Here is a 15,501-nt window from a genome sequence, read left to right as displayed (position 1 = left end):
CAGAGGAGCGCGATAGTTAGCAGGGGAAAAAGAAACACAGGGAGACTAAAAGCAAGAGTCAGCTTGCCTCAAGCAGGCCCAGTTTCATGGTCAAACCATCCAGCATGGCATTAAAACAGACAACCTCCTCAGAAGAATGTCTGGTGAGAATTGATTACATGGTTTGTGTATAAAAATACCAGACCAAAACGTTGTCATTTCACTGTACTCAGCAGTTGATCTTAAGCATCATTTTTTACTTTGACTGTGTAGCTCGATGGAAGTAACTTATTGTGGACAGGAATACTTTGCATATGTATTTGAGATTATATTAGATTGTCCTAATGAAATGTCCTTTGCGTTTGCCATAATCTATTCACCTGTTTCCTAGGCTGTGTTTTCCACTTCCTGTCGATTTGATCCAATGAAATCCAATGAAACTGGTCAGATGACCAATGATATCCAATGAAATCGACAGGAAGTGGAAAACACACAGCCTAGGAAACAGGTGAATTGAAAAAAAGAATATTTCTCTCTTTTCAGGAATATTAACTGGGTATCTATCTGTACTAACAAAACGGTAGGTCTACTACGTTCATAGGTATAAGAACAGCAATTGAGCATAGTAGGACTGCAACTATAGATTAATTTCTCAGACCACACTTGTGTGTATACAAAACTGACCCCAGAGGCAACTCCAGAGGCAACTCCAGACTTTCATTCTGACATTATTATATGGAGCATTATGCATTAGGATAAATGATTTAGGGAATAGGAAAAACATGACCTCACATGACTGCAGTACCCAGTTAAGTACTTCATAACAATGAATGACGTTCTGCTGCTTACAACAGGTACATGAATAAAGGATGAATGAAGTTAGCACCTGCCAAGCAGTTAGGCCTACTATTTGGTGGTCACTGTCTGCAGCACAGCAGTGTACTGGAATGGGAACAATGAATCTCTTTGAATCATTCATGCTTTCTCTTCAGGGCAATTATGAGCATTCTAGTCTTTTTTTCCCCCACAGGCCTGCTGTTTTATGTTGGCAGGCATGGAGAAATGATTCAAAGGGCTGCTTCTTTCTTTCTAACAAGTTGTCCAGCATTAACCCATTAAGACCTGAAGCCGATGTCTCCTAAATCCCAACAGTTTTCTGAAAAAGGTATGTTTCTATATCAGTGATGCTCAAACTTTTTCATGTCAAGGACCCCCAAAATTATATGTATTTGGCCGCGGACCCCCATCTCAAAATATTTTGCTCCAGGGACCCCCAGAAGCAAAGAATAGAGTTAAAAATGTTGGCTTTAAAAGAATATATATTCAAATATTTGTACACATTTTCACGATTTTTCAAAAATAGCAGATATACAAGCTCATATAGCGCGGCACTCTGTGCCGCGCTATATGAGCTTGTATATCTGCTATTTTTGAATAGCTAAAGTGTAAAATAATGCTTTTTAGCTCAAATCAAAAAGTGACACAGCGTTCCAGGTCTCAATGGGTTAAGTAATTCAGCCAAATAGTGTTGAATAATCTTTCAGGAAAAAAAAGTGACTAGAAAACACGCTGCACTCGGCTCTCTCAACACATATATGAAATATTATGTGTGTTTTCTCTTTCTCTCACAAAAATCAGTTTTCTTCTCATGTTGCTAAGGGGCCTGCAGCGATGACAGGGCATCCATTCTGTCACAACCATGGGGGTTGGCATGCAAAAAAACACAGGCTCTATTCAATCCTCACAACAACTAATTAGAAATGAAGTGAGATCAGATAAGAGATTTGGAGAGCGGCAGCCCGAGAGACAGACGAGGAAGCCCCCCTGCCCGTGTCACCTCCGTCACCCATGCCAACACTCGTCGGGCCTCATTTCCCCCTCAGCTGCCTGGAGACCCCCATCTCCCCTTTCCACTGGAGCCAGACCAATGCCCCCCCCCCCAAACAGAGGGGTGATTCTTTAGTCCGGTGCAGCCATGAGACACACTCTGACCCAACAGAATGGCACTGTGTTAATCCATTAAAGACCGGAAAAGCATCTGTGTCATTCTAGATTTGAGCAACAAAAAAAAGAAAAGCATTGTTTTATGCTTTGGCTATTCAAAAATACACATATGTGAACATGTGTAAATCTTTGATTATATATATATTCTTTTAAAGCGTTTTTTTTTTTTAAGTCAAATCTTTGCTTCGTGGGGGGGGGGGGGTCCCTAGAACAATATATTTTGAGATGGGGGTCCGTGGCCAAATACATATATTTCTTGTTGTTTGGCTGCTATATCAGTGGTGCTCCAACTTTTTCCATGTCAAGGACCCCCAAAATTATACGTATTTGGCCGTGGACCCCCATCTCAAAATATTTTGTTCCAGGGACCCCCCAGAAGCAAATTTTAGAATTAAAAAAACATTTGAAAAAAATCGCTTTAAGAAACATATTCAAAGATTTGCACAAATTGTCAAGATTTTTCAAAAATAGCAGATCTACAGCTATGAGCTTCTATTTTTTATAGCCAAAGAAATCTAAACTGACACAGATGTGTTCCCGGTCTTAATGGATTAATGAAGTGTCAGTTCCCAACACAAGATAGTGGTATAACCAATGGTCATATAACATCATGGATTAGAGTCATACAACAGATGAAAATCAATTAAGGCAATAGATCTTCAGTAAATATTGAATTTTGAGACATTAAAGCTAGGCTGTGTGCTTAAGACCTCATTTTGCATCCTTCTATTGAATCTAGAAAGAGACAGGACCTTGACTAAACTTACCAGTTCTGTGTTATGGCCAAATATAATAAATATAAAAACTAATAGACTACGCACATCACTTGGTTGAGGTGACACAATGAAGAGCCTTGGCTCGAAACGTTGTCAATAAATACAGGCATGCAAACAGTTTTTTTTTTTCGTGTCTGAAATAAATAAACGTTTTCTTTTTCGTTTTCTTTTTCTTCAAAGTAGCTAAAAGCTACGAGTCGCAATGTGTTGGTTTGTGACCTTGATTTGTCAAATCAAATAGCTAGCCATTCACCACTTTCAAACTGGCGTCCCTAATTTGGGCATGTAGGCAAAAACAAATTCACAAAATTCACAAAAAAGTGCTAATGGCTCATCTGCAAGCTTTGCGTCACGACGTGGTGTTTAGCTATTCACTGTATGATGAAGTAAGTATAGGGCTTAGGTGGTTCACGGATTGAATTGTATGTGGGAAAGCAGAGTGTTTTAGCAGTGTGGTTCCTATACAGAAAAAAAGACATATAGGTGACTCATGTTTTACGTCTACCTCATCCGAGTAAGTTGTAAAAAATTATCACACCTTTAGAAGAAAAAGAAAGGTTATTAAGAGAAGAATTAAGAATGTTGGCGCCTTATAAACCGCAACCAAAATGCAGATTATGATTTGCAGGATGTCACTTCATGAAATTCTTATTTTTTCCCCTCTCACAGATGACCTACTTTCCTTTTCAGTATAGGCCTTACATCGTACATATTGCATTACAAGACTGATTTCTGCTAATAGGTTTAAGGGCTTACACTATTTTCAATTTCAATCATGTCTTTTTTTATCCATCGCACGTAATTTTAACTGTTCCTCCACATACTGTAGCCAATGACACATGGGGCAAGTGACAAAATCTCACACATAGAAATGTGGAGCCAGACTGTATTAGAATAATCAGAAACTGCTGTGCTGGTGGTTTGGGGAGCAACGAAATCGTACCCACTTCAAAAGTTTGCATTAACGATTACAATACCCGTATTGTAATGGCTTTCTGGACAGCTCTGCGCACGGAAAAAGGGGACAGTGGGAATTTCATAAGCAGAGAGAAGGAGAAAAAAAAACGTCATCAGATGTCTTGCTGAGATGTTTGGATGTAGTGCTGGCACCCGTGAGCAAGAGCAGTCTGTTCTCACATGGTCCGCCAAGCACACGTCTTCAACATCCAGGCAGGCCCAAGAGAGACCTGCTGGGAATGCTGGCTTTGAAGAAATACTTCATACTTGGGAGGCTGTATAAGGCAACTACTGGTCGAGCCGAGCGTATCATTCCCTGAGGGCTGAGTGTCCGCAGGCAGAGGTACTGTAGTAATACTTTAGTAGCGAGATCGAGGAAGGGACATGGTCGACAGACACTCTTTACTTCAGCTAGAAATATAATATTTTTTCCCACAGATTTCGTCATTGTATCAACATCAACACTATTGGAAGGAATGGTCAAAGAACGTTAAAACCATTTAAACCCTATATAGTTGTGTGGGGTCCCCCAGGGCTCTATACATGGTCCTCTCCTTTTTTCTCTCTACACCAAATCTCTTCGGCAGAGTTAGCCGGTCTACAGGCTTACAACACATCACACATCACGCGAGGCGTTGTGAGCTTGTAGATCTGCAATTCTCACTGAATGTTCACCCCAAGAAAAGGGACGCTAGGGTTCATGTGGTTAACGTGCTCCAAATCTTTTTTTCTTTTCTTTTTGTCCTCCTAGGTGCTATTCCATATTCTATAATCAGTTTCAGTGAACTCTTCTGTCTCTTTATCCCGGTGTTCTCTGTGATTTATAATTTGGGGACCTCCCAAAAGAACCACTCTTAGCTTCTATTTCTGCTTTCAAGCCAGGAGCCGCAGCCAGTACTGAATCTCACTTCACCACCACCCTCTGCTCCCTTGTCCAAATGCTGGGCCAAAATCCCATCTCCTGAGCCCTTTGTCAGGACTGCACTATGCATGCAGGTCCTTGGCCCATGCAACCGCACCACAGACACCGGTGAAACAGGGATTATGGGGAACCTGTAACTTTCAGAAATATTGGTCTCTGGTAACTAATCTTTATTACCCATAAAATCCTCATTGCAGTAGCACATTTAGTGAAGCAGTTGGATATTCTACGCAGAATAAGTAAAGGCAAGAAAATATCTAAAAAGCAGATTTTTTTTTTTAAATAACCTAAAAGATAACCCGAGATGTATTAAGCTAAAACACCATGGAGGTGTCGTCAAATGCTGTAATTTGTCTGATCATTTATTCCTTGTTATCCATGGCCATTTCTTTGGCTCACACTCAACCAGGCTAAGTAGGGTGACTTGTGTTGACTCTTGGTGACATCAATTTCTTTAGATAAAGCCCAGATTCTGTCTCTGTCTGTGTGAATAAGTTGAAAAAAACCTTTTGTGCCTGTTCTTGACAGAGGCCTCTACACTGCCTTTGTTACCTTGGAAACCTTTAAGAGGTGAGAGAGAGGACAGCCAAAAGTGGGATCCTCTTGTCCTAAAAATCCGCAGGTAAAACCCACACTAAAGCTGTCCAGTTTAAACTGCTTCAGTGTTAAAAAAATGATACGCATGTCAGTCACTACCTCAGGCCCTTATATCACTATAGTATATCAACTCTCAGACCCCTTAATCTTAAAGTGTGTTCATAAAATAATTCAAGTCATAAGGATTTAATGCAATAAAAAAAAGAAGACATTTGAGAGGAAAAAATGTCCTACCTCAAGAATGCACGTCCCAGCAGCTGTGTTCTCCTTGATGGAAGCATTGTAGAAGTTCCTCTCAAAAACAGGCTCGTTGTCGTTTATATCCTGCAGTATAACGTTTACTATCGCCGTCGACGACAGGGGCGGCTTCCCACCGTCGGTGGCCACCACGGTGACACTGGGCTTGGGGTCCTTCTCATAATCCAGCTGGGACAACGTTGTGACGATGCCTGTCACGGCATCTATGCTGAACCAGTCTGAGTGAGTCCCGTGGTCCCGCAAGATGCTGTAGCTGATGTCCCCGTTGGGTCCTTGGTCTTTATCTCGAGCGGTCACCTGCAGCACAAAGCTCCCTGGAAACACCACTTCTGGAATGATCTGTCTGTAGACGGGCTGGTCAAACAAAGGAGGGTTGTCATTGACATCAACTACCTGGATTGTGAAGGAGGACTCTGCCCTGAGGGGAGGAGTGCCTGCGTCTGTTGCCATCACCCTCAGTTCATAAGTATCCCTCTCCTCGCGGTCCAGAATTTGGTCCACACAGATTAGATAAATGATGTTGTCCTTGGTGGTCAGGGCGAACTTCCCATCGCCGCCCTCCAGAGACACATTGACGTTGGCGTACTCGCCATAGTCCGGGTCAGTGACTGAGATCCTTGCCACATACTGGCCTGGCTGTGCCCCCTCTGAGATTTGCGGGGAGCCGTCCTCGCTGAGGAAGATGATGGTCATGGTGGGCTGGTTGTCGTTGTAGTCTCTGACATGGATGGTGACAAAGGCATTTGTGACCTCGGGCTGTGTGGCGTTATCTTGTGCCTGAACCACCAGCTCATGGACTCGCCTCATCTCAAAGTCCAGGGGCTTGTTCAGAGTAATGATGCCTGTGCGCGTGTCTATGACAAAGTAGCGGTCCGGATCACTCTGTCTCCTGTTTATCTCGTACAGCACCAGGCCATTGTCTCCTTCATCTGCGTCAGAGGCAAATACCTGTAGGATGTTGCTCCCTGGTTGAAGGTTCTCAGAGATGATGGCATGGTAGCGGCTCTGGTTGAAAACAGGCGCGTTATCGTTGATGTCCTGCACAGTTATATCTAACGTCATCTGGTCGCTCCTTTTCGGAGAGCCACCGTCAAAGGCCTGTATAGATAAAGTGTACGCGGACCTTCGCTCTCGGTCTAGAACGGCATTGACCACCAAGTCCAGATAGAGAACCTCATTGCTACCCCTCCTGGTCTCCAAAGTGAAGGCCTGGCCAATGTTGCCATCTTTGATGAGGTAGCCCTGGGTGGTTAGCTGGTCTTCATCGGCATCCAGGGCGGGGTCCAGAGGGAACCTGGTGCCAATGGCCGTCTGCTCAGGTATTTTAAATGTTGCCCTCTTTTTAGTGAAAGCCGGGGCATGGTCATTTATGTCATTCACCTTGATGGTCACCTCCACAGTCACTCCTGTCATTGTGACCGCGATGAAGTTGTACCGGTCCCTCAGCTCCCTGTCTAGAACCTTGGCAGTTTTAATAATACCAGTGCTCTCGTCTATGTCCAGGTCGCTACCCACCCCCGTGCCCTCATGGTCTGAAATGAAGTACAGGGCCGCGGTGATGCCAGGGGGCAGCCCAGTGCTGATGTCACCAACGATTGTGCCCGCCGGCTGTTCCTCATCCAGCTGTAGCTCGAGCGTGCCCAGGACCATGGGTGAGTGGGTCGTCATGAGCTCCAACACCACATACACAAGCAGCACAAGCCTCTTGCTCCAGCAACCCTCGTGGTGCAACGGGGCCATTGTAGACTTCCCCAAACCCTTGGCGGCTGTCTGCATTCTGGCTCCTTCTTTTTAAAGCTACGGAGACAGAAAAGGGGGGGGGGGTGTAGATGAAGTGCTGAGTAATATCAAAAGTGAACAACAGTAGAAACAAAGGAACCGTGTATCATTTCTTTGCATAATACCTCAAGCTATTTTTGGTAAAAGTGGATGCCTTAAAGACTTTTCCATATGTTCCATTGGGCTCCTTTCCTGGCCGCAGTGCACACAATACAGCCTCGCACACAATACAGCCTCGCACATAACATTTTCCTATACTTCTTCACCTAATAAGTCAACACCTTGTTACTTCAGTGGACTAGAAAGCATTCCTTTGCTCAAATAACATAAGGAAACAGCATGCTGCCTTAGCCTTTACGGTATATCCATTCAATTCTGGGAGAAAAAAATATACTAGATATTTACCAGGCCACTCTCTATGACAAGTGTAGAATAACTACAACCATGACCTCTATTGTCTGCTTACATTGACCAGTTCAAGAAATGTATATTTGCTACCTCTAACCTAAGTGATGTTGACCTCTGAGTAGCAATTTTGTAAATACATTTACTCATTCATGAGTTGTGCTGACTGAACTGTTGTTATTCCTATTCAGCTATGGCAGTCCCCAGGCCAGTACATTATTGGGAAGCTAGCTACCATATGAGATCACATATTAGTAATGATGATGCAATTAGTATAATCCATTTGACTGCTGTGTGTTGTCGTTGTTGTTTTCAGCAGAATGAGATGCTCTGTTAGTCAGGAAGAGTGTATAAGGCAAAATATTTTAGCTGAATTGTTTAGGTGTGACAATTAGTCATTGCCAATTACCCCCATGTGTACTATAGCCCCTGCTGCTGCCAACCTCCACTCTTGGCCTGAGGATTTGCACATAGTTGTACATACACAGATATGTATTCTTTGTCCAAAAGATGCTGAAAATAAACTGAACTGAACTGAAAAAGGGTGTAGCAGACAACCACATGCCTCCTCTGACACATGGAGTCGCCAGCCGCTGCTTTTCACCTACAAGCAAGGAGGTTCACTGGGAAAGCCTAATGCATGCAAAGTTTCACGCTATCTCCCCCAGATCCCCTCCCCTCCATTGAACAGGCGCCCCGGCCAAAGGAGGAGTTGTTTGTGCATTTACAAGGACACAATCCCCTTTCCACCAGGGAACGCTGACAATTGTGTTTGTCATGCTGGAGGCACCGCTGCCGGGAAGCGAACCCACATCTCTGCAGCGGTGGATGATTGTTTCACCTCTACGCCACCCAGAGGCCCCAAACTGATGAGTTTTTGATGGGTATACTTTAAGTTGCTCTCGGTTTATCTGCTGGCTTTGTGTGAAATGTTGTGATGCAGCAAAGTCAAGTTTGGCAACATGGCCTCAACATAATTGTCACGGCACTCCTCCATTCTCATCCCCTACAAACCCATTATTCTGGCTTTCTGTGGGTAAACCACACTTCTGTATTTCCCCAACAGAATTCTCATCGTACGTATATAACTCACACAAGCTAATTTACTTTTATGAGCAGAGGTTGATGGAATCTCGAAATGTATCAAATATTGGAGCATTCGTGATGTAATTTGAGAGGATGTTCTGCTGGAACAATAGGCATTTGCACTGATCTGGCAATGGGCTGCAGAGAATCTGCAATTTGGTAAGAGATAATTTATGGAGTGATGTCGGAACTAGTCAACAAGACTGTCACCATCTGCAGAATAAAGCCACAGAGCATTTGGCACATAGAGAAATGTTTGTGTCTTATAAATTACAAAAGGAAATTAGTTTCCAGTCATCAGTGGTTATGTTTAAATAGCTTGAATTCTCAATTAATTTGTCTTATTACAAAGTTGTTGTTTTTATTATTAATATAAGAACATTTATTAGATTTCTCAGTAATTCTGCACTGTATTGCGCAAAAATGTAAAGGCTCCCCCCAGTGGCTTTGCTCATACCTGCATGGAAATAATCATCCAACATCTGGGTGTGAGAGTACCGGTACACACACACACATGCGCAAGGAGTTGTGTGTGCTTGTGGGTGCTACAGTAACTATCTACAGTGTGTCCCTGAAGGCTCTGGGCCACGATGGTGACAGAATTGTTGAGTGGCAGAACAGAACAGAACAGAACAGAGTACTACAGCAGAGTTAAAGGGCTCCATGCAGTCTACCTCTCTCTTTTTCTGGCTCTGCAGCATTGTAATTGAGGTCTGCTGGAAGGCTGCCATAAGCCAACAGGATTCCAAGGCTAATTTCAGTCTGCCATGATTCTGTCCCCGCAACACTGAAGATGCTAACTTTTACAGTCACAAATTGGTTCACAATGGTTTAGTATGACTGGAGAAACAGTGGACATTCAAACTTCTCCTCTTATATGACGTTCAATGCCATGAAGACCATATAAAATTGTTTAATGCAGTACCATTTTGTTAATATTTCCCAGGTTGCAGTAAAAAGTTGTGGTGGAGTAGCCAACCGATTAAGTTAATAGCAAAAAGAACTTTGGGTCAATTTACTGTATCAATTCCTCATTACAATTACACCCAGACAGGGCATAGAAATAATCATAAATGGTAAAACCCTAAGTCAAGCAATGCACAATCATCGTTAAACGCCATACTTCTTGGTTTCCTTTTTAAGTGTGTTGTTCTCTGATATAAACTAGAATATAGCCGTGACAGTCCCAAAAGCTTGAACGCATTAAAATTTCGAAAGCACAGTAATGATTTATTTTCCTGCAACAGTGGGGAACATACTTTAAAAGTACTTTTTCAAAAGTACAAAGGATGACTTTTCAAGGCTGGAATCTTTGTTCAATTGCCATAACTGAAATAATGCACTCTCTAGTTGGGCTATAGAGGACCACTGCAGAGCAGAGCTGCCTAATGGTTATAGCAGACAGTACTGGGCAGACTAATTACTGAATACCAGGTTAAGCAAGACATGAAGTTAAAAAATATTCACTTACTCAAGACGTCAAGAGAAACAAATCTGTGTTATTATAACTATAATAGATCTTTATTTGTGTATTAAATAATAATAACAATAATAACAATAATAATAATAATAATAATAATAATAATAATAATAACATGACTGCCTAGTGCCTACTGTACATGGCTAACATTGGTCTAGCTTCATGCCTGTTATACTAACCGAGGACACTGTAAGTGGTCGAATCAAAAAGGATGTTGTGTTTAGTCTGGATACAGAACAACTTGGTTATGTTGTTGCCAGGACTTTTAAACATGCCCTTGGGGAACAGAGCATAGGTTATGGCTTTAGGGAAGAAATCTGTAAAAGCAGACATGAGAACGAGCCAATCCCATTGTGGGTTTGATTCAAAGGTGTTCTCTTCACTTCACTGAAATGAGTGCATTCATCTCTCACGGGCAGGTATTTGTGAAAACCTTGGTCAATATAATGTAACCTACAGGATGAAAGCTGCATGCAACTTAAGAAAATGTTTATATGATTCTAAATAAATACCTTACATATCCACTGCATTTCTCTAGCTAGTTGTGTGTTTGTGTGACATATGTTATGTACTCAGGGGTAATCTGAAGAATTGACCCAGTTTTTTCCTCAAATCGTTCACATAGTTTCCAGCAACTAGGACCAAGGTTTCTAGGATTTAGAAGCAGAATTAACCCTGATTTATAGTTCACCTCACGAAGGTGATGCATGCTGAAAACAGCCGATCACAACTACCTACAGAACACCGGGCAGCACAAGTTGACTGCCTTCACTTGTTTATTCCATGTTTGATCCAAGTGAAAGCTGTTTTCTTTTACAAAGAGTCAGTCAGTCAGCCAGCCTTCAATTACAGTGTCAAAATGCTTAAATAAGTGTGGAGCTGTTAAAGCGTTCTGCAATAGAAGACCTTTGAAATGTCACTGAAATATCACTCCAACTGAGTGAAAAAGTTATTAAAAAACATCAATAAACACCATTTCTATTATTAAAGCTAGATAAGACTCCCTGTTTAGTGAGACACAGTGAAATATTTGCACCTACTTATAAACAAGATAATAGAAACCTTGAATTTGCTGCAGAAAGAAATGTTCAGAATGTGATCCTTACTTGCATTACTTCAATAAAAAACACAGTTATCCTTCCAAACCATTTGACCACCAACAAGGCACAGAGAGAAACTCTGCACTACCATGACACACACAAAGGCTAGCCCCCAGCTTGGCAGATTTCATCATGGACCTTGAATAGCACCTCCAAGTTCCATGTCACGATTCCAGCTAATTCAAATAAAACGTCTCAGCTTTGGAGCAGTATATAATCACTTAAACCACAACAGTGTCTAATTGGACTCAATGATAGATGCCACTGATAAAGAGCAAAATATATAAGGCTTTGAATATTTGGCAGACTGCTACCTGTCAGAATGAGTGCATTTCCCTGCCCTGTAATAGACTGTGCAGCTTCATATCCTTCATAAGGGCATTGAAAGGGCCAGGAAAATCCATCACAGACCTCACATGTGTGTGTGCTGCCAGGCCATAACAAACAGAGTACTGGGCAAACCACACCATCTCCCCTTTCATGGTGAACTGATGGTTTCTGAGGACAGGCAGGATCATCTATTTCCCACACCAGGAAGCTGCATGGCCGAGTTCAGTTGTTTTTGTACTGTAAGGTTTTCTGGGAACAAACACAGCTTGTATCTTTAAAATGACACCGCCATTGGATATCACGTAACAACTACCAGAGGTTTGGACATTAAAACACAATCAGTTACAACAGGGAAAAGAGAAATTGTTTCACAATTTGAGCTGAACACAGACAGAGAACAAACAGAGAACAGAGAACAAACAGGATAAAACTTGTTGCATCCCATAATCTATTCCCATTCCTACAATCTATTCTTGTGAAGGCATGATTAAGGATCATTCATATTTTGTTAGATTTAAAGTGTGCTCAGAAGAGGTAGCCCAGTTCCCTAGCAGCTCGACATACTTTTCGATTATTATTTCAGTTACTTTTTGACCTAACAGTCTTTGGTCTCTGATGAGAAAACCTGCTCCTTTGGGGCTTTGGCCCACTGAAATAAAGGCCTACGTGGTCTAAATGTGAGATGCACCACTGTGTTCACTTGGTTTGCTCTAATAACAACATAATAACAACAACAGGACAAGGAGAGTGGTATATTAACCAGTACGCTACGTACTCTCGGCATCATACCTTAGGAAAGAGTTTTTTATTGCAAACCTACAGTCAACATGTGCTCTACTGTGGTGTTTTCAGTCTGAAATTAACAGCATATGCACTCTACAAAGGATAGACAAGTGAAGTCAAATGATTACTTCATCAAATACCCTAGGGCCGGGGTTTATGACACAATCGTTGTTCTGTCATAAAAGCTCTACATGCCTAGAGTATCTTTTCATCAATCAATTCTGTGTAATTTCCTTTTCTGCTTAAGTCATACTTTTTTAGTTTTTTCCAATCCATGAACTGTAACGCTGTCGTAATGCTCTGGATCTGAGCTCATTCAAAACAATGTTTCAATCCACACCTTCTTTCATGCAAAGCAGTTGCAATATCATATATACAAATCTAATCTGATTATTAGACACCAGGCCTATTTAAGCTTCCTTGCTGGTGTGTGGCTATAGATAACTAATACGGTCTGGGCAATTATTTTCTATCACTTAAGCACTCTGTTGAGTCTTAAATGCAACAAATGGTCTAGAAGACCAGTGGTTCTCAACATGTGGGTCGGGACCTCTAGGGGGGACCGCACATGATTTTGGGGGGGATCCCCAGATGACAGTGAAGTGACAATTTAAGGACTTTTAAGACCTTTTTAATACCTCAAAAAAAAAAAAGACCATTACTGCATCAAAAGCAATTAACCAACTATATTATTTTCACAATCGGAACCCAGTCAAACCAAATGTAATGCCTCAACTCCTACAATTCCAAGTGCTTATCGGGTTGGGGGGTCCCCAGTTCAAATATGATTATTTTGGTGGGTCCCCCCAGTTCAAATATGATTATTTTGGTGGGTCCCCCCAGTTCAAATATGATTATTTTGGGGGGTCGTGGCCTGAAAAGGTTGAGAACCACTGGTCTAGACTAGAGACAACTCATGGAGTGGCTCACAAAAAAGGGAGCACTTAACAGAAAGTTTAAACCAAAGTAAGACCGTCTGCTACATTCAGTTTGAACTGATGAATGGGCGGAGAGAGGAAAGAAAGGAGGGGCTACTCCTCGCTGTGTTGAGTCACAAAAGAAGCTGGAAGCTGTACCATGGTAACCATCACACACTTCCAACCAAAGTGTGTAGCAATGGAACCCAGTGGAGTTTCAATTAATTCATTAGTTGATTGAAAGAGGCACGTATTCACGGTCAACGAACACATAACACAAGCCTGCAGTGGTGGGAAAAGTACTCACATTTTTTAAGAGACTTTAAGTAAAAGTAGGCTACCAAATACTGCAATGTAGAAATACTCAAGTAAAATAGTCCGGAATCCAAATTTTACTTGAGTAAAAGTACAAAGGTATTGGCATCAAAATATACTTACGTACTAAAAGTCAAATTACTTTATGCACAATGTCCCATTTCACAAGTTTTCAAATGTATAAAATGTATTAAAATCTAATGAAAATAGCAGATCTACAAGCTCACAATGCGTTGCATCGCAACGCATTGTGAGCTTATAGATCAGCTATTTTCAAATGGCCAAAATGTATACAAGGCTGAAGTGGTTACTGTATGTTTTGTAATAATAATTAAAATCTACAAAGTAACTAACTAAAATTTTCAAATAATTGTAGTGGAGACAATAAAAGTAGCCTACAATATTTGCCTCCAAGATGTAGTGGAGTAGAAGCAAAAGTATTGAACATTGGAAATACTCCAAAATACCTAAAAACTGTACGGTACTTGAGTAAATGTACTTTAATTACTTTCCACTACTGCCTATCACAGGCCATCATAGTGGTCTACTAACTACAGGACAGTAAATTCTATCACAAAAGCACAGCACCACCCCACACACAATGGAATTCCACACATTAACCAATTTGAGAGGAATGTTTTGCAGAGGCCCAATGATGGTCTGATATGATATCTAACAATAAGAAAACCAACTAGTATTCGAATAATATGTTTTTGAGCGGTCCGTTTTGGTTTGATTTGTAGGACTAAAGATGACGAAGCGGGTAAAGAAGATGAAGATGAAACTATATTTGTTTTTAAATCAAGCCTATAGACTAAATGCAATTTAAAAAATAAAAATAAATCTATATAGGCTATAGTGTAAACGATAGAAGGCTGCATCGGTAAGAGTTGCAGGCATAGGCTCGCTATAGCCTTTATACACCATTGGTTCTCAAAGTGGGGTCCGGGGACCCCCAGGGGCCCTTGAGGGGCTTCCAGGGGGTCCCCAGATAAATGATGGATAGTTAAAGAACCAAATGGACCCTTATGTGGCTGTAACTCTGAGAGTGTACAAATGGTTGTCCATGGTCTCTCAAAGTGGGGTCCGCGGACCCCCAGCCCAGGGCCCTATATATGGCATCAGCTATTTTCAACAAATCTTAACATTCTTTGATAATGTTTGAATATTTCTAACACCACCAATCTGGGTTCCTTGGCAAAGCATATTTCAGATGGGGGTCCGCGGCCAAATACACATTAATTTAGGGGTCCTTGACATGAAAAAGTTTGAGAAGCACTGCGTTTACACAATGACGCGTTAACATGACACAGACTGTCATTCTCACCTGCTTTAGCCTAACTAATGAACAACACTGGTTCTCTTTTCTTCATCTACTTCTTTATGATGGACTGACTGCAGGCGCGGGCTGGTGTGTGTGTGAGTCAGTGGTGGAAAGTAACTAAGTACATTTACTTAAGTACTGTACTTAAGTACAATTTTGAGGTATTTGTACTTTACTTGAGTATTTCCAATTTTCCAATACTTTTACTTCTACTCCACTACATCTCAGAGGCAAATATTGTACTTTTACTCCACTACAATTATTTGAAAACTTTAGTTACTAGTTACTTTTCAGATATAAACTATGATATAATGAAACATACATTAACCACTTTAGCCCTCTTTTAAACCTAGGCTATTTGAAAATAGCAGATCTACAAGCTCACAACGCGTCGCATCGCGACGCGTTGTGAGCTAGATCGGCTATTTTCAAATATTTAGTACTTTTACTTTTGGTACTTTAAGTACATTTTGATGCCAATACTTTTGT

General features: G+C 41.4%; 1 protein-coding gene across 1 annotated transcript in view; it reads right to left on the bottom strand.

The window, feature by feature from the left end:
• LOC308085341 (protocadherin-16-like) overlaps positions 1 to 15,501 on the bottom strand; it is a 110,757-nt gene that overhangs the window by 94,852 nt on the left and 404 nt on the right. Inside the window, exon 2 of the mRNA XM_080428462.1 lies at positions 5,470 to 7,290. Within this exon, the coding sequence (XP_080284588.1) occupies positions 5,470 to 7,269 (1,800 nt within the window). The 5' untranslated portion in view covers positions 7,270 to 7,290. The remainder of the gene's footprint in view (positions 1 to 5,469; positions 7,291 to 15,501) is intronic.

Source organism: Gymnoscopelus braueri, assembly GCF_963280865.1.
Source record: "Gymnoscopelus braueri genome assembly, chromosome: 5".
Taxonomy (NCBI): domain Eukaryota; kingdom Metazoa; phylum Chordata; class Actinopteri; order Myctophiformes; family Myctophidae; genus Gymnoscopelus; species Gymnoscopelus braueri.
Note: the sequence above shows the minus strand (reverse complement) of the source record. Positions and strands in the feature narration are given on the sequence as shown.